General features: G+C 55.2%; 5 protein-coding genes across 5 annotated transcripts; 2 read left to right on the forward strand and 3 right to left on the reverse strand.

Moving 5' to 3' along the window:
• Positions 1-1260: 1260 nt before the first annotated feature.
• On the reverse strand, positions 1261-3170 carry POSPLADRAFT_1074675 (hypothetical protein; the record flags this gene model as incomplete). The annotated part of the gene is made up of 2 exons (XM_024482732.1): positions 1261-3091; positions 3144-3170. The coding sequence occupies 2 exons, from the start codon at positions 3168-3170 to the stop codon at positions 1499-1501; spliced, it is 1620 nt and encodes a 539-aa protein (XP_024338620.1). The 3' UTR covers positions 1261-1498.
• Positions 3171-4524: 1354 nt separating this feature from the next.
• POSPLADRAFT_1040209 (hypothetical protein) lies at positions 4525-6342 on the reverse strand. Its single transcript, XM_024477698.1, has 15 exons — positions 6176-6342; positions 6098-6108; positions 5982-6045; positions 5760-5924; positions 5583-5707; positions 5497-5531; positions 5433-5443; positions 5292-5380; positions 5213-5243; positions 5047-5149; positions 4945-4976; positions 4873-4882; positions 4772-4818; positions 4680-4711; positions 4525-4612 (listed from the first exon to the last, which is right to left on the reverse strand). Exons 1-14 carry the CDS (start codon positions 6285-6287, stop codon positions 4683-4685), a joined length of 864 nt encoding a protein of 287 aa, XP_024338621.1. The 5' UTR covers positions 6288-6342; the 3' UTR covers positions 4525-4612; positions 4680-4682.
• A 3193-nt stretch (positions 6343-9535) lies between these two features.
• Positions 9536-10304, forward strand: POSPLADRAFT_1117687 (hypothetical protein; the record flags this gene model as incomplete). The annotated part of the gene is made up of 2 exons (XM_024483488.1): positions 9536-9734; positions 9787-10304. Coding segments are annotated over 2 exons (717 nt in total), but the record flags the coding sequence as incomplete, so codon positions are not given.
• A 2551-nt stretch (positions 10305-12855) lies between these two features.
• POSPLADRAFT_1074677 (hypothetical protein) lies at positions 12856-14505 on the forward strand. The gene is made up of 3 exons (XM_024482733.1): positions 12856-13046; positions 13545-14115; positions 14184-14505. The coding sequence occupies exons 1-3, from the start codon at positions 12914-12916 to the stop codon at positions 14431-14433; spliced, it is 954 nt and encodes a 317-aa protein (XP_024338623.1). The 5' UTR covers positions 12856-12913; the 3' UTR covers positions 14434-14505.
• A 320-nt stretch (positions 14506-14825) lies between these two features.
• Positions 14826-17477, reverse strand: POSPLADRAFT_1047083 (hypothetical protein; the record flags this gene model as incomplete). The annotated part of the gene is made up of 13 exons (XM_024479202.1): positions 14826-14867; positions 15204-15361; positions 15416-15560; positions 15613-15817; positions 15865-15971; positions 16020-16110; positions 16162-16342; positions 16402-16455; positions 16508-16619; positions 16671-16874; positions 17037-17067; positions 17124-17276; positions 17338-17477. 13 exons carry the CDS (start codon positions 17475-17477, stop codon positions 14826-14828), a joined length of 1623 nt encoding a protein of 540 aa, XP_024338624.1.
• Positions 17478-18693: the final 1216 nt, after the last annotated feature.

An 18693-nucleotide genomic window follows, 5' to 3' on the forward strand; every position in this document is an offset into this window, starting at 1 on the left:
GTGGCAACAATGTGTGCCGTGTCAATTGCCACTCACATTCTCCCAGATCTTTTTCTCTGCCTGAAGGCTGGAGCAGTCGTTCCACACTCGATATGGCTGTTGGCCATCGCGAGCTCTGATACCTGGTTGTAAGCAATATCAAGCCGAGTATATCAAATTTCAAAAAGCTGCTCATCGAGCCCGATGCTACACTAATACTCTAGTATGCTCTGCATTGGCGTACACGTGTATGCAGCAGCAACACCCCAGGGCCGACGCAATATATCGGCTCATGAAAAATCATCACCTTCAACCCATTTGCGGACACAGAGGGAGCAGACGGCGTCGCCCGGCGTGAGCTGGGATACTGACCCGTACAACCCGGCATGCGGCGTTTCGCCATTACGTCGGGCCCGTTGAATGAGTCGGCCGCCGCCGCGTGGATTTGATGTATGCGCACCCACTGATTGTAGGACGCCTCAAGCGTGATGAGTACCGCCAGTACTCAGCGCTTCAGCATGCCGTCCGACCCCGCGTGAGAGCATGTGTGGACGGCACAGATATGTTTTGCGCATTCCGCGCGCTATATCACGATCTGACTCTCCTGTGTGGGTCCGCACGGCGTCTCCGCACGCCCTCGCTCTCACCGCGGTCGCATTTTGTGCGCCCGTGGCCGCCCCGAGAACGTGCCCGGGCACTCTGCATAGCATACCCTGCCCCACAACCACCTCCCGGGGCTCTCGTGCGGCGGCCCATGTGCTCTTCTGCTGCGGTCAGGTCATCTCCCTATGCTTCTGCAAACACTGCGCAACATACTGCCCATGTTGTGGCGCCTCAAACCTATTAGTATTGAACGGGGCGCAGGATTCTTCGCTGCAGCCTGCTTGGTCTTGGTCATTGTTTACTTGACCGTATGTCGTGAGTGAGATATCAGGTTCTGAGCGCGTATGACAATTTAGGGTGTGTACCCACCATGGGCACGATGGTCATTGCTCTGCTGGAAGACATCGATGTAATAGGGCGCTTTGAGGTTGGGATGCCAGGTCAGGATTCGTGCTTCCCACACGTACGTATCAGATTGTTCGTGGACGAACATTAGGTACGCCACTCCTCCTGATTCTGGAGCAGCACCATTCAACTTGCAGCCTTGCTATCTTTTGAATTGATCACTTTCCGAAATCTCGTTGCAACCACTATAATTGAGATTTCATCAGCTCCTGTTGGCACAGACACTGAGTTAGCAACGATGAAACACATCGAGGTTCATGGGGGCAAGAGATATGATGTCTGCCTGCTTATCATTCTACATTGTACTAGACGTGACTATACTATGTATGATACAGATTCTGGGGGTTCGGATAATACAGATAGCAAACGGACAGCAGACGCAAGACACAAAGCGATATAAACGTTATCAACAAGCAGACCCTGCATTTTAAATAGATGGTATCGCGGTTCCTTCTGCCGCTCGTGATGTACAGGACTGAGTTCAGCAGGACATCGTTACGGCAACAGACGTTCATGATCTGTTCGTGGGCGAATCGCCCTTCGGGACGACGCCGCTTTCAAACTCGAGGGGCGGTAGCGGGTCCAACGGCGGCAGGTGTCGTGGCATGGAACGCTCACTCATCACGCTGTGCGACCGCGTGCGTGTACTGCTCGGTGTGCGTGGCAGCGGCCTGTACGGAGGTGAGAGTAATGGCGATGGCGATGGCGCAGTGGCAAACAGCGACGTCGGCAGCGGCCGGAGAGCAAGGCTGTCCTTGCGCCGGACGAGCGGTGACTGTGGTGGTTGTTGACTGGATGTCTGGTCTTGCTGCGGGTGCCGCAACAATGCAGGTGACAACGGCGAGCGAGCGGCATCCACAGAGACCGGGCGCCCGGACGATTGCGACATGGGAGATAGGGATGCGGGGCGAGCGGTGGAGGACGCTGCTGCGACTTGCTCGCGTCTTTGCCAGGAAGAGGGCCCTGCCTCATGCAACTGTGGGGTGCGCAGCGCGTTAGATGGTCGCAGGAGGGCACGCGGCTCGTCGCTGCCTGAAGCCATACCCGTGGGATGCCTGTGCCGAATGTCCGTGGCGCTCATGCGGCGGGACGCGTCCACCGGCCGTGTGTCGTGCGGCTGGCCTTCTGAGCCCGACTCGAGAGCTACAGAGCTGGCGCGCCCGCGCGAGTCGGGGCGAGGCGAGGATACGACAGAAGGATATCGTTGCGAGGAGGAAGCGTACGAGGATCGTAGCATACTCGTTTGGAAGGCGGCGGTCAGAGGGACGGAGGACGGGCCTGTAGATGAGCGTGGGCGAAAGGGGAGTGCGGACGACGATGAGTGCGAGCCTGCCACACTTGGCCGCCGCCTTGATGAGCTACTTGCCCAAAGCGGCTGCGGCTGGTCCGGCGAAGCGGGCGGCGAGGGCAGTTGGCGCGACTGTGGCTGATGATCGCTGTCCTCCATGAGTGGCTCCATGCCTGGTCTATGCACGGCGGGTTTGGCACGGCCGCTCGCGCTCCTGCCGACGCCAGATGCGAAGACAGGAGACACGGGAGAGAGGGGGAACATACTAGCACTGAGCGGTCGACCCGCACTCCCAGGGTGCGTAGAAGAATATGCAGCACCTCCCGTAGCTGTGCTGGCGTCTATCCTGGACGCAAACCCCGATGGTGTCGGACCCTGCGTTGAGCGCGACGGCGACATATGCGCGTCAACGATGTCCTGGCTCATCTCGTCCACGTAGGATGTCCTGAGCGTAGCGTGCGAGGTGGTCGCGTTATCGGTGCGGAAGGAGTACTCAACCTCGTTTACCGATTCGGTATTCGAGTGCTTCGAGCGGAGATCTGACCAGGTAATATTAGACGCAGGATCGATGAGGGGGAAAAGCAGGTCCGGTCCGAGAGTGTGCTCTATATGCTGCATCTTTTGATGACGGTCGGACGATCGCCGAGACCCGAAGAAACCGCTTTCGAGATCTTCTCGGGCATTGACGACCCTTCGTTTCTTGTGGTGTCTCGCAAGAGGTACAGCGATCAGAACAAGAAGGGCAACGAGCGCCACAACCCCCAAGACACCGGCGACGACGCTCAGATTGACCGATTTGTCTCCATCATTTGGGGACTGAGCGTGATGATTAGCGCTGTGGACTTGCTATATGGGAAGGCTTGCTCACGCAGTTAGAGCCGTCAGCTTTGATCATCGACGTAATCGCGAGTGATTGAAACAACTGGACGTCGAGCGCAGTACAGACCTAGATATTTGTCGTGATATCTGGTAGAGCAAGGAACACGCTGCAGCACGCATCTATGAAGCATGGTTGAAGGGCCGCATCCCCACTTTTCCCCACCGCGTGCAAGTGTCAAGCCCCTGCAGCTGGATCTCAGAACGCCCAAATGCCAAGATGGGTATGGAGGACCTGTCTCCACAAAGGACACAGATGGATGGAGCAGAGAGCGGGAATGGCACGGCTGACGGACGGGAGTGTGGGACGCGGGAAATGCGGCTACTCTTCCAGATATGGCATCATCTTGTGATGGCCTAAGGCGCCCACCCCCTCTAGGTTCTGACACACAGATCTTTTGGTGAGGAGAGAAGGTGGAGCGCGTGCCTTGGGATCATGCCCAAGTAGGTAGTCAATTCGACATGCAAATCTTATCCAAGAGGTACAGGAATACGAGAGTCCCAAGTGGATGACATCTGGGTACAAATGCAATGTGCCACATTGCGAGAAGCGTCAATCTGACGAAGTAAATGCCTGTACGAGAGCCGTACTCACCGACCAGACGCGTCGTACGCGCGTTCATCAGCATCGCGGCGGCACGATGATGCAGGCGCGCTGATGGACAGCCGCCTTGCTCCGTGGCCAGCATTGACGGGGTCGTGGTCTGGGACACGATGGACGGAGATGGCTCGGGCAGAAGGCGCACATGAGAAGGACCCGGGGCGTCCATCAAGTAGCTCTGATCAACGAACAAACTTCAAGACCGATTTACGCACCGTAGACGAAATGCACCAATTGTAATTGGGCGGGTGACCTCATCGAGGTGATGTCCACATGAGCTGGACACCCGCTACGCCACGATCTCTCAATCAGAAATCTGCCCTGCACTGCTTGGGTACGTGCACGAAAGAGAATGGTAAATATTACCGGCACAAAACTGTTTGAACACAATCACATCGTTATTGCGGTCAACACCATGTGCCGGAGGGTCCGGGCGCTCTTAAGACATAGAAGGCAAGCGTTCCACTCGTTGAAACCGCAACCAACTGTATCCAAACCGAACCCAAACCAAGGTGATGGAACCAATCAACGGATGTTCACTATTGCCTCTGGCCCAGGTCTATACCAGTTATACATATATGTGCCGATCATCGACGCACTTCATATTCGGTTTCCTGACTTGGGACTGCGTTGCTTCAAAGACACAAAGCGCGCTTTCACCATAGAGACGGCTAGTCGACAGATGTGTCTGGAGAGTACCGCGAAGACGCGGCCAGGCTGAAGCCCGAGCCCGACGCAGGGATTAGCGTCTTCACTTTCGGATGTCAACATTCAGGGCTATGGAGAACCTGTCGCTTTTCTCGCGGTCGTAACATTGGTATGTGAGAAAGATCGCACATGACATGGCCTCATCCTAATGACTAGGGAATTGGCAATAGCCCGCCATTAGACTGGGAATGAACGTTTGGGATATGCGCACACACTTACCTCTCACACGCCGGTGAATTCCTTGAGGTATTCTGCCGATGTGAGATTGATTGAGACACAAAACCCGGACTGAAAGCGGTGAGAACACATACCTCGTGTCAGTTCATATGCTGCAAACGTACTCGCCGCAGCGGGTATACTGTGAGGTGGGGGTGTCAGTAATATTTGAGCTGTGCCGCACGGTATTGCTGACCTCCTCAGCACTAGACGATGTAGATCATGTGCAGTTAGTGCATGCTAGGTCTACTCGTTCTAGTGTACGCACAAGACGGAGACAGCCCTCGGAACAACCCAGTCCTGCCAGCACGGAACAGATGTCAGCATTCGATGAAGCAGGCTATGCAAACCCTGGCCATGATTAACTCACCATCCTGATTCCACAACGATGTTTCTTAACTCGCGGGCGATATATTGAACGGGCGTTCCGGTCGGCGGCGTATCACGTAGCTGCACGCGCGACTTGACAACATCTTTGGAGATGCCTCCGTCAGAATGCAGCGATGAAACGTTTAGAAATGTTAACGGGAGCCTACCCAGTGGATAACATGCCAGCCAGTAAGCAATCTACACGCTGCGTGAGAACTAAATTTTGCCGATGTTGCAGGATCCTACCCCGCCAGTGGCACCACTCGAAAGAAGAGCCCACACAGGCAGTTGGTCGCCGTAGATAGCAGTGAATTTACGCTTAGAAAACTCGAAAGCTGAAGACATCGGAGATAAATAATGGTCGGCATAGCAATCAGAAGCACGTACCAGTGTAGAACCTGACGGAAACACCTGTCAGAGGGGTGTACCAACGTACCCTGGAAGGACGTACCCCGCATAGGCAGGAATCTCTCGTGCAACGGTAATCTACACTCTCACAGTCAGCTCAGCCGAAGGAAGGAGAAGACAGCTACGTACCCAGTAACCTCGCATGATGCCCTTACGAATCCCCCACTGCGACCACATCTCACGCGCAACCTCGCGCAACCGCTTGTCGGTGGCCGAACCATATTGACCCTGCATGCGGACCTTAAACATCTCCACTGTGTCCTGCAGTTCCAGCACCCGCAGAGGTAAACACTCGCCTCTACATACCTGGGCTAGCTAGGATAGCGTTCACTGCTCCAGCCATAGCACCCGCCGCTGCTATTTCCTTCAACGAGAGCTGTGGGAAAGGCGAGATGGCCCGCTTCGACAGTCCATACGCAGCGAACAGTAGGGAATTGACCCCAGCGATGCCGATAAGTGGGCTAGCCATGCCTGAGCATATGTCTGTCAAGACAACATTCGAACCAATCCACGCGAAGGGTAAATAACCTTTATACAACGCGAAGAATCCCTCTTTGCGAATAGTCTGTGCCAGGATATCCATAGGTCCTTTCTGCGATCTCACGTCATGATCGAGGGAAAGAGATACCAAGCAGATAACTCACAAACATGCCTCCTGCATGAACACATGGAAATTATAAGCAATGTACCGTCATAAGCACAGGCAGGCAGGAAGACTGAACTGGGCGCAACCTGCGCGCGTGTCTTGATGGTATCCAGCGGTTGCCCGACGAGGACTTGGGCAGCGCCGCCAACGCTGCCCGCCAGCAGCTCATTCACAGTCGAGAAATCCATAGCAGTGGCAAAAACAGAGAAACAGTAATTGTCTGTCGCGACATTCGCGGGAGCGACGATGAGCGTCTGCAAGCGGTCACAACATTGATCGCCATAATTACTCATAGCTGGAAATAACCACTTATCTATGCATTTCAGACGCGGTAAACCCTGGAAAGCAGGCGTGCAGTGAGGCCCAAAACTACACTTGCTCTGTTGAAGGCTCTGCTCAATTTACGTACACTACATAGTTTGCATCTCATACTGCTGTTGCTCGTGTGTTGCTCGCAGCAGATGCAGCCGCTTCATGTCAGAGCTCATAATGGTTGCTGGGGATAAGACACTTACCTGTACATTCCCGGTTCTAAAATCATTCCTTACCGTTCGGAAATACTTGCTCGCTTGGGCTTTACTCAAAATCATCACTACTCCTATGCCGAACTCCGCCAAAAGCAGTCACCAAAAACCTTCTTCAAACTGGCAAGCCTTGCAGAAGGTAAGAAGAGCTAGGCTCGCGTTGCCAGGCCCACTCAAAATTCCCGCTCAGAAATTACCTAGTGCAGAATCATCCAACGCACCCCGGAAACGACGCAAAGTCGAGCACACCAATGTCTCGCCAGCAGAGTCTACCGTCGTTGGCCAGACGTTTGTGGAAACATCTTTCATAAGAGAGCAGCAGTCCAAGGGCGCTGCACCACTGGCGGATGAAGTGCGGAATGGAGAATCCCTGTCCGCGCTGCGCAGCATGATATCAGGCGAGCTGAACTATTCCCCTCACCAGCAACAGTGAGCCGACCCTACTCATGTACTCGCAGATCCATTCATTCTGACGGCTCGTCTTTCGATCACGCTAGACCGGGAAAATATCTCGCGCTCGACTGCGAGATGGTGGGGGTCGGACCGGAGGGAAAAGAGTCGTCGCTCGCGCGGGCTAGTCTTGTGAATTATCACGGAGCTATCCAGTTGGACGTATTCGTTCGCCAGCGTGAACGTGTCGTGGACTATAGGACAGAGTTTAGTGGTGTCCGTCCCAAGGACATGATCGACGGTGAGCCTTCCGATGTATTCATTTGTCGCAGGATCTCAGAGGCTCTGCATCTAGCACGACCATTCGCTGAGGTTCAAAAGCAAATAGCCGAATTGCTGAAGGACCGTATACTCGTTGGACACGCAGTCCACAACGATCTTAAGGTTTTTCGAGCGATCCATATTTCTACCCCATCCTTACTCACAACATCATGTTGTTCAGGCTCTACTTCTCTCACATCCACGACACCTCACCCGCGATACCCAGATCTACGCACATAAGCACAAGGTAGTTCGCACTCGGCGAGCAGCACTGCGCCATCTCGTACAACAAGAACTAGGCGTGGCCATCCAATCAGGCGAGCACTCTAGCGTACGTATTTGTTTTCCCTCGCGGTTGCGGCTGATATCCAGATATGCGTCTACAGGTGACAGACGCGCGCGCGACCATGGCGCTCTACCGCCTGCACCGCAAGGAATGGGAGAAGGGACAGCAACCAGAGGGTGCAGCGTCCGCTAGCAGCAAGAAGAAAAGAAAACGATCGGAAGAGGCGGAGGAGCGAGTGCACTCGTCTGAAGTGACGGACAAACGAGTGATAGAGGCATTCCCGGGGGGCGGCCGCAAGGGTGTCAGCTCTGGTCTGTCTACGGTGGTCAAGCGCAGAGGTGGAGAGGCGAAGAAGGACAAATGGTGGGCGACACTTGGGAGTGGGCCGTCGAAAAACTAAAAGCGACGGGATCAGGGTCGAACATGTAGGTCTTCGAGAATGTCTATTCCTCCAGAGGAGTTGTATATCTGTTCGCGAGACTCAAATCATTAAACACCAGGAGATCTAATGGAGCGTACCATTTCACGCTTAAGATGCAAGGAACGCGTGACACGAATGTGACCGGACGCGTCCCGATACGTGACGAGACGCGTTGAGCTGGACCCACCTCGCCCACGGCACGGCTGAGCAGTTCGGTTGCCTCCTGGGTGCCCTCTCAGACTGAATGGACTGACAGCCCTGTCGATGCCGAGAGTTCCCTCGCTGCCTGTAGCATCAGGCTGGTGATTTCCTCGAATATCGAGCGTCTGAGGATGTCACAAGATGTAAGTGCTAAGAACACATCTGGTGCTGCAAATAGAACGGAATCAACACGCTTCGTGGAACGTGCGCAGCGCACGCATCGCAGGAGGCGGGCAATCCACGACTTAGTGCTTGTCGCCTCCACGCGTCACCCATGCGGTGACCTCATGTTCGCTCTACAGCCCCCGAGCGAAGCGCATGTCCGTCCGCACTCATATGCCGGCTTCCCACCGACGCAGCCCCGCCGAACAACATCTACTCCTATACGGCCTCCGCTGTCCCCCGCTATGGCCATCCCATCATCTATGGCTGTGCGCGACGCTGCACCGCTCCAGCCGTCCGGCTCGCGGTAGCCCTCGCCGCGCACGCAACTCGTGTCCATCATCATAATCCACGAGTGCTCCACGCCCGCTTGCCTCACCGCGTCGCCCACCCGTCAAGGCGTGTCGCTGGCGCCAGCCAATATCATCACAGCCTGCGCGGCGCGGGGCCCCCCAATGTCTCCTCTCAATGGCCATGTCGCTCAACCTGCATACGCTGACGCCGCTCTTCCACGTCGCCTGGAAAGTCGCGCTCACCCTGACCGCTGTCAAATGCGCGCACATCATCTTCCGCGCGCTCGCGTCGGGGCGCCTGCGCATCACACAGGTCGTCTCCCGGCGGAACGCGCAGCTGCGCGCCCAGCTGGACGAAGCTTGTCAGACCACACGCACGCTGCGCGAGCGTCTGCGCGAAGAGACCGCACAGGTGCAGCTTGTCATGGAACTCGCGAGTGAGGAGGTGGAGTTCTGGCGGCGAATGGAAGGGCTCGCGCGGAGGGAGTTGTGGCGGCAAGCGGACGCGCTGCGGCGAGCCGAGGCTGCACTCGAGGCGCAGACAGTGCGCGTCCAGCTGCTAGACGCCGAGCTGCAGGAGTCGACCCTGCTCGCGCAGGGACGCCAGCGCCATCTCGCAGACGAACGCGCCGGTCTTCAGGAACTGCTCGGCGCGTCTCGGGCGGCGCTGCCCGAGGCGCAACCGTGGGCGGGGCCCGGGGACACTCAGAGCGACGCGGATGTCATGCAGATGGTGCGCAGCCTGAACCATGAGATCACCCGGGCGGCTACCGTGTTGACGAACGCCTTCTACGTCGAGGACGACGGCCGCAGCGGCGCGGACTTTGCGGACGCCTCTGAGCGCACGAAGACCGCCGTGGGCCCTGTCATGGCGGAGCTCCTAGAGTCGATCGAACACGAGGAAGACCCGATCCTGGTGCACGTCGCGATGCAGGCCGACATGGTCAGCTTCGCGGCCGGGATCGTCTCCGCCTGGGACTTCCAGCACCAGAGCGACGCGACGTTCTCGAGCATACACAAGCAGATGCTGAAGTCAGGTACGATGTTCAGCCTCCATGTCGCGACCCAATGACACTGACTTCGCGCGAGCAGAGTCGCAGGCCGTCACCGGACGCTGGCGCTCCCTCACACGGCAGTACTCGAAGCAGCGCCTGTACAATGGCCGAGACCTCGCCGAAGGCTTCACAGCTCAGCTCGCGGAGCGCCTTGCGGACATCCTGCTCGTTGCCGGTGCGAGTCCAGCTGCGGTGCGCACGCCGTCCACCCAGCAGAGCCTCGAGACGGTAGTGCGCAGTGCACTCGCGCTGCAGGAGGCCGTAGGCGAAGGCATCACCTCACACGATCTCGAGGTGGTGCTGGTGCGTATGGACGAGGTATTCGACTCGTCGCGGATGGAGGATGTGTATAGCGACGGCGGCGAGGGGGCAGCGGGAGCACATGTGGAACGGGGCGGGGGCGAGCCGGAGGATGAGAGACTGCACGTGCTGTGCACGGCGGCGCTGGGGCTGCGGCGATGTGAGAAGCCGAGGGAGGGGCTGGGGGACGAGCTGCAGGTGTCGGTGCTAGTGAAACCCAAGGTCGTACTAGAGACGTTCGTGTATGAGCTTGGTCTGTTAGAGGAGGAAGAGATGGAGATGAGCAGTGACGATGCTGGCGGCCACGGAGAGCCTTGAGATGTGTGTGGGTGGTGAGCGCCACTGTTGTCTGGGGTATGGGAGTGATGCTGATGTCGTATGAAGCCAGGCACAGTACAGTAGCTTATGTATTCATATGTATTCAGCTTGCTCCGCTAGCGATGCGGTGGTCCTATGTCTGTATCAGTCTTGTATGATATTTCGATGGCTCTCCGAGGCCGTCAGTATGATGCTGCTCGACATCATCTGGGGCGTATCACCACGAGCAAGGATCGGCAGATCGTGTGGCATGGAACATAGATAATACCTTGATATCGTCTCGTTCGGAGTGAAGCATTTTGAAAGGTAGTTGCGCCGATGCAAAGCAGACAAGCTGTGAACGCAGAGACAGTCTGCCGCCTTGCCGTATCCATCACAGGAAGTGTGGGCCTCTGGCGCTGCGTGAAACCTTCATAGCGTATTGCTAATCGGTATTAGCGAAGAACACAAGCACATGATAGACACACCGCACTTGTTCCTCCGGTACCATTTGTATTGTCCAATGGTACAATATTATTAATATGCACCCGCTGCACGGGAAGTGGCTCGCGAAGCGCTGATTCCTACGTCGCAGTACCGACAAAAATGTATTGATAGGACATCTAGTTATGTCTAAATCAGTGAAATCCCCAAGAGAAAGGACTCAGGTGTCAGAACATTTGACGAGATTGTATGGCAGGGGGCCACACCAGCGGCCAGGCGTCTAATTGCTTTTCATACAGTTATACTTATTTCGCAACAAAGTCCCACTTTTATGCAATTCTTTTTGCATATATTCGTTTGCTGCATGCCTGGGAGTGTTTGGGGACCTTGATGACCAAGTTTGAAGGATATTTGGGGACAGGCGGGGACGATTCTACGGAGACTGAACCATCCCCCGGGAGCGGAGATCTAACCATCTCCCTCCTCGGGGGATGCCTCAAGCGCCCCCCACAATTTCTGGCAGGGGCGCTTACCCTCCAAAACAGGAATGGCCTCACGTGCATTCCTGACGAGAAAAATACTTTAATCACGTGCGTATTCCATTTTAGGAAGACTCTGAATTGCCTCCTGCTGTATTAGGGGGGTTCACTGTCGTTTTATGGCCTCAAATGGAAATATATTATAAATTGGGCGCTGAGGGAACAGCAGGCGGGAGCAATATCCAAGAAGGGCAAAAAACGCGACTTCTAATCTTATTGGGGCATAACCGGATTAGGCAGCTATCCATATCAGATAAGATTATTGCCCAGAAATCCAAAACAGGAACAGAGCGATAGTGCGTATGTCACGTGATCTGCTCGAAAAATCAAGCGCCCCTGCCAGAAATTGTGGGGGGCGCTTGAGGCATCCCCCGAGGAGGGAGATGGTTAGATCTCCGCTCCCGGGGGATGGTTCAGTCTCTGTAGAATCGTCCCCGCCTGTCCCGATATTTGAGTGACTTACAGTCCTTTCAACGCAAAAACACCCCGGGCGCTTGCATGCATCTTTTGTACGTGTTTGTTTTAACTGAAAGCCCGGCCTCAGCCCCTTCAGCCGAGAGATGCTCGCTTCGCTCGCAATGAACGTCTCGAACGATTCAAGTTCACCCAGTCGACATGGTGTCGAGGCGTGATGACGGAAAACCTAGCGGGCACGAAACAATTGCAGCACATTGAATGACAGAACAAACGACCGCATTGCTGCATTCAACATAATAGGGACTGAGTACATGCAAAATCAAGCAGGTCATAGCCACGATTGTTGTGTATCTGTTTGACAGAATATAGTCAGCATGAGGAACACGAAAGTGAATGAGTGCAGAAAGATCAGAGGTGTCAAGTTCTGGAGCCCGCCCGCGCGTATGAAACACGCGGTATACTCCCTGAAGAAATTCAAAAAAGCAAACAAGCATCATAAAGTAGATTGAAAGAATGCATATACTCACCAAGACACATCAGTCCACGCCAGCACGGGCATCAGCGAACGGGCGAACCGCGCGAGGATAGAAAAAAATTGAGATGGACGAGCCGACCGAGAGTAAGCCCCATTCCGTTGACGGGCACGCGAGAGCGTGTCCCGCGATCGCATAACTTTGTCTATGAGCAACAAATCGCCCGCGCGCCGTGCACACACCCCACGATTAGCGTGCTCGTATCTCCGCATGCCGGCGTGTTGGTTGGACGCGCGCACGAACGCGACAGGCGGCAGAGTGGATGGAACGGCGCGCGAGCTCACGCCCGCGCGGTGATGTCCCTCCTGCCCTGCCCAGGCCACCGTGCTTGGGGGTGGCTGCTTTCCAAGATAGGCAGGACGTGCTCTGCATCTCCGGGGACTTTCCCCACAGCTGAAGAACGAGAGGACGACTCCCTGTGCGTGAGCTGCGACAGCGATTCTTCAGACGGCGCGTTGAAGAAGCGCCGACCTCAAAATTGCAGACTTTGTAGCCAGCAGATTCAAACTCCGACCGAATCTGGTGATGGGTGGCGTCGCTGGCATATTCGTCGAGCTCATCGTGCACGACGGCGACGAAACACTCTAGACTTGTCCGCATTCTCTAGCTCCGCTCGTTCTCTTTTCCGCCTATGTCCTCTGCCTCTAGCTCCCCCAGCTCGAGCACGACGCAGCCCGACGGGTCAAAAGCACCCTCACCAGGCCATGCATTCCCTATATACTGGTCGCGCGTCCCTTCCATCAAGATTGTCCGCCAGCCCAAAGGTCAGTTCTGATATGGCCTAAATCACTGTTCCGGGGAACTCTCGCGCTCGCTCTTGCACGACTTGTCCTCTGTTGTCTTTATATAGGAGGACGAACACCTTGATTTGTATGCGCACGGTCCGGCGTATACGTTTCTGACGTGATTTGGTAGGTGGTATTAGTCTTTATTGGTCCAGCGGTGCAGCCTCGTGTATGCTTCCTGAGTACCAGTCATTCTGGGTGCATATGCTGGGTCATGTCCGCGAGCTTTCCCCGTTGAATACATTCGAAACCCTGCCTCGCCCGGTGCAGGATCTCTAGTAACTTGCTCACCTACACCCGTATCCTCGTGTAGCGAATGGTCTTGGTGCTTATTTATTATGCTCCGCATGAACGGGTGATGAGCGATCGAACGTACTCCGTGTAGACCGAAGCTGCTACAGAGCGCGACAAGTCTCCCGGAACTGTATTTCCTCTCATTTCGGCTCCTGCTCTGACTCCCCGTTTTTCCCTGCGCAGGCCGATACTCTCCCCAAGTCGACGAACGCTGTCTGATGTACTGCGCGCAGACCGTGCGGGGCCGCACCGAACAGCGCGAACCCTGGTGTCGCAGCATGTGCCTGCGGCGTGTCTTCGCGCACGAAGTCTCCCGTGTCCTCGCCGCGTCCGGGCAGACCGCGTCAGAGCAGCCTGCGGCCGCCCGCACGAAGATCCCGCTTCCGCCCGAGGGCCAGCGCACGCCGAGCCTCGCGCAGCTGCTTGTCGGCGCGGGCGACGGCGAGCACGAGCGCATGGACGCGGAAGCGCGCCGCTGGGAAGAGGGCTACTACCTCTGGCTGAGCCGCAGCCGCTGGGCCGCGCAGGAGAAGCTGGACCTGATGCAGAGCGACCTCGAGCGCCAGGCGTGGTGGCAGCGCTACAAGCAGCAGGCGACCGAGCGCTGGGAAGAGCAGGAGCGGCGGCGCGGGGCGGCGGCGAAAGGCGGGCCACCGGCGAAGGAGGCGGAGGCAGACCTGAGCGCGGCGTCCCAGCAGGGGCGCGGGCGCCCGCAGGACGTGATGTACCCCAAGCGGCCATATCCCGACCTCATGTGCGTGCCCCGTTGTTCTGGACCGACCTGAGACTGACTGGCGACGCGGATATTACTCGTCTGTGCAGCGGCGAGTCGATCCTCCTTCCGATCCCGCCGTCACTCCCACCGATCGGCGAGCAAGTCGCGACTCTGCTGGCGCCAACACGGCGGCTGCTCGCGCTCACGCACGAGAGCGTGGATTCGGGCGCGCAGGTGCAGCTCATGCAGCGCATGTGGGAGAAGGCGTGGACGAACGAGCCGTTTGTCCTCGCGCGCAACGTGTGCTCGCGGATGTGGGAGCGGTTCACAAAGGGACCCCCAGACGATTCACCGTGAAGTGCTCTGGGGATCCACGTGTAGTTTCCATCGTGTCTCGTGAAATATAGAACACATTGAGCATATCTTTCTTTACATAGCCAACTAAAGTAGATCGATATGAGGTATGCAGCGCAGGATTTAGGGTTAACACGAATAAGCACATCCTCATTGATGACCTCACGTAGGTCAGGAAATGGGACTTGACGCTGTCAGAGATGACGAACATACCTGCACATGTCCGGACGGACAAAATCCACCTAGCTAAGCTAGCATTGTCTGCTTAGCCCCATATATTGGTCTCGACGGCAAAGCGAGAAAGCTGCGTCGTATCCCCCAGGCTGCTTACTGCTTGGAATCAATACTTGTACATAACGCAAAAGCACGACGGCGGACATGAAGTGTCCTGTACTTCAGCCCGGATTCAAATCCCTATATGCGTCGTCTACCTCATCCTATCCGCGGAAATTTCTAACTAATGAATTCATGAATAGTCTATGCCATCGTGCTCATATATGTTCGATCAGTGAGGTGCGACCTACGATCATGGATACGGGAGAGGCTCTGGCCATCCACGACCGTAAGCTATTGGTCAGAAGGATGCCGATTTGCCAGTTTTCATTCCGCGTAGATCGTCTTCGCTGGGCATCTATGTGATCCAATACGTAAAAGATGAGTTCGCCGCTCCTGCTATGATGAAAGACTCTTCTCCTACCTCTTTTCGGCGCTCTATAGTAATTGAGCCATTTGTTCGTTAGATTACAAGAACAGATTGGAACGATAGCTCGTACATTTTCCCGCAAGCTCAGCTGAGCTTTGAGCTCCGTCAGGCCGAAAGAAAGGATTAGATGAAAGTCTTGCGTATAGTACACCCCGTTCGGGCCATCTTTCGGCACGTGAGGAACAAGTGATGTGTCGCCTTCGACAGTGCACAGGGACGTAAATGCTTCTGAGGATGTCGCCCGAGTCAACGCTGAGTGCGTCGGATGGTGGGGTCACATACCCGGCTCCAAGTCTGTCCACCGGGGGTGGTTAAGCTGTCCTGTATAGCAGATGACGCTCGCGCAGACTGTCTGCAGAGATTGCACATGTCGAGACAATCTTGTGAGCGGTTGTGTGAACTCCTTTTGTTCGGAGACTCTTGTGCCCTGGACATGTTATCTGAGGCTATGATATGATACATTGACCGGAAACTCGCACCTTGGGCAAGACAACCTGAAAGGCGTCTTTGACGCGTTTGATACCTGCATCGTCGACATAAGCCTTATCGACTCGTCGAAGGTGCTCTGGATCTGCCGGATTGTAGCATATACGAACATTCGCGCCGTATGTGAACCGGGTTACGCGAACAGACACAAAGTGGTCGAGGTAGAAAGATATTGCGCCCTCTGCTACTGCTTTGTTTCTGCACGCCGTCATGATACCATCAAGAGGAGCATAGAAAAGACAAACGTATGAGTATCCGGTCTGGAAAGGCCAACGTGGAGACTAGTTGCATAGTCACTTAATTGAGAAAACAACCAAGGGCTTGCAGCAAAGCCCCCGACAAGGAAAATCATCTATGTCAACATCATTAGATACCCTGCTCGAGCATCAGGCGTACGCACAGAGATCGAGTCTGCTGTGTCATTGCATTGCCGATTTATCCCTTCCTTCGTAGCCTCGATGGACGGCTTGAAGATCGACGCCACCTCCGCACTATGATTGTAGTAAATTAGAGTATCCGCTACAGCCAATTCCAAGACATACCCAGACAGCGTCAACTGCCCGTTTCTGATATTGTACTGCGGGTCTTTATCACGCATGGAACCGAAGCGTATGTACGCTGTATCTTCCGGGCTCCTGAAGATAGTCTTGGTAGTCTTGTCGAACTGCCTCGCCATCTCGTCCACATCCTGATCCTGACCGTAGCGTGATCCAGATAATTGATCTGCGACATATCCATGGACATGTCAATCAATGTAACGAGCATGTCAATGTCACACGTACGCTTCAGATATTCACGAGCTCTGAAGCCAACAATAGCGGACCCCTGAAAAAGGCCTAGCGATATATGATGTCAGCGATGCCACTAAACAGAGAAACAGAATATTACATTCCGGGGCGGAAATTTCCTCCAAGTTGATATTGTCTCTGCCTTCCATCCTATATGTGCTGATATCTACTGTTCCTCCACCAGCGTCGACGACCATGATATTTGTGCCGCCCTAGCAAGACAGTGAGACGATCGTCGATGCAACTTCTCTTTGCTCACTTGCCTCAAATGCGTTCGCAGCTAGCCCGCTACGCACGCAGAAGTGTATGCACGCCTCTCCCTCGGTAGCAAAAGTGACCCGCGCATGGCCATGTGGTGTATCCTCGATGAGGTCTGCAGCAACCGCGGCGCTCCTCATCCTCCTCTGCTGAACACCACCCCAGCCGTTCGGGTGGCTGAACACGAAGTCGATCTTGCCCTCAACAGACTGCCATAATCAGAGACCGTTCGCGTGGCTTTCCGTGATTTATGTCTGCGCGCAGTTGTATAGGTATTCCATGAAGTTCGCAAAGACATCTACAATGTTCTTGCCCACTGGGAGTGGTCACAAACGGCCATGTTGTGCGACGTTGTTTTCTGATGCCGCAACTGCTGCATGAGGACGAAGGTGGAGCTTGAACCTAAGAAACCTTGAATTGATCCAAATTTAACTAGCTAGATTCATCAATAAACCCACCACTCGACCTTCGTCCAGTTCTCGTCCTCGGCTTGATCCATGATGTGAGGAAGCAAAGCCTCGGCGCCCACAGCCATTACTTGACCGTTTTTGTTATAATAAAGTATGGACGGGATTTTCGAGTCACTTGCATTATTTTCCTGACCTGGAAACCTGCGGCATATATTTACATGTGAGTCTCGGAGAAGGACTGAGATAATAGGGTTGAACATACCGCCGTACGCCTTGAGTTTGTGGCACCTCGCCTGGATCCAAGATACTGTAACTCACACCGCTGTATGTGGTCCCAATATCAAACGCAAGGACCAACTTGCGGTGCGCGCCGCGATACGGCTGCCTAGGACCGAGAGGCATGCGTATAGAAGTCTCAAAGCAAGTCGCTAGGCGCTTGGGTGCGACGCGACGCGACCAATTAGCGCGCGAATCGCGTCTTAATTTGTATCGTCCTTGGCTCTAATAGCTCCCGAACGGTAAGCCATGTTTCATCGTAGTGATTTACTTACCGCTGAATCGACGCCATGCAGAGGCTTCCAGCTAAACTTATTTCGTACTCCATTGAACATGCGAAGAATGCGCTCGATCTTGGGCTGGGATGCAACGAGAGGTGCGTATGGTTCTTTGTCAGAAAGGACGCGGAGCATCCTCTCAAGACAAATGGCACTTATGTTTCAATTAACTCCTACGAATTTGAACCTCACTATCTGGTCTCCGTACTCTCGTTGCTGGCGAAGTGCTAATGGACTGCGTGATGCAGGACGCTCACCATCCAGCTCTTCGGGTCAGCGTTCATTCACCATGCCAGGTGGTATGGCGGCAGTGAACGGCAGCTTTGATGCTGTGGAGGATTACGAAGACCAAGGCGACAATATCAGTGCTGCCAGCAACTCAGCGATGTCGCAATTACTTCAATATCCGTCACGAGAGTCTACCCCTAAGGTAAACGACTCCGGTAGCCAGTCCGAAGGAGGACTATATGAGAGGGGGAACCTTTCCACAGAACGTCGCGTTTCTTGGAGAGGCGATGATGCTTCCGAGCCCTTTGAAAGTCGTGGCCGCCCGCGTCGAAAATTGCAAGACGCTGCAGTACATGTGGTGATGATGGTGATGAAATCTACATTTATATCCCGCAACAAGCACACATATAGTGCTAAGACGCGGCGGGCGCCGGCCCGCGAAATGCGGGCGGCGGCACCCCTGTCGTGTGAGGTATCTACGGGGTCGTATAGTAGAGCGCATGAAGTAATGTACGGATGCCAATGAAGGGTATGAGTGTATAGAGAGAGCGCGGTGCAATCGCACTGTCCGAGACATCCAACGCGCGTAGGTACGGGGAGCAAGGACAGATGAAAAGAAGGAAAGGAAAAAAGGAGGAAAAGAAAGCCAAACTCCTCCCGAGTCGGCAAGCCATCGTCTTCTACCGAGGGCCCCAGCCGGAATAGCACCCCCGGTGCACGCGGTGGTGGTCGCAGATGGGGAAGGGGAGGACGCGGGGGGGCGAGGAGCAACCCGCCGTGCAGCGGGCTGCGGGTGGACGTCACGCATGACCAAGTGGCACCGAAATCAGGGAAAG

This window comes from Postia placenta (genome assembly GCF_002117355.1).
Source record: "Postia placenta MAD-698-R-SB12 unplaced genomic scaffold POSPLAscaffold_8, whole genome shotgun sequence".
NCBI classification, from domain to species: Eukaryota; Fungi; Basidiomycota; class Agaricomycetes; order Polyporales; family Adustoporiaceae; genus Rhodonia; species Rhodonia placenta.

Coding starts and splice junctions, on each gene's coding strand:
- POSPLADRAFT_1040209 (XM_024477698.1), bottom strand. CDS start 6,287: ATGGATTTCTCGACTGTGAATGAGCTGCTGGCGGGCAGCGTTGGCGGC. Junction 5,925..5,981: donor ATTCTTCGCGTTGTATAAAG/GTTATTTACCCT, acceptor ACATATGCTCAG/GCATGGCTAGCCCACTTATC. Junction 5,150..5,212: donor GCTGGCATGTTATCCACTGG/GTAGGCTCCCGT, acceptor GCATCTCCAAAG/ATGTTGTCAAGTCGCGCGTG.
- POSPLADRAFT_1074677 (XM_024482733.1), top strand. CDS start 12,914: ATGTCCTCTGCCTCTAGCTCCCCCAGCTCGAGCACGACGCAGCCCGAC. Junction 13,047..13,544: donor GATTGTCCGCCAGCCCAAAG/GTCAGTTCTGAT, acceptor TTCCCTGCGCAG/GCCGATACTCTCCCCAAGTC. Junction 14,116..14,183: donor CGGCCATATCCCGACCTCAT/GTGCGTGCCCCG, acceptor TCGTCTGTGCAG/CGGCGAGTCGATCCTCCTTC.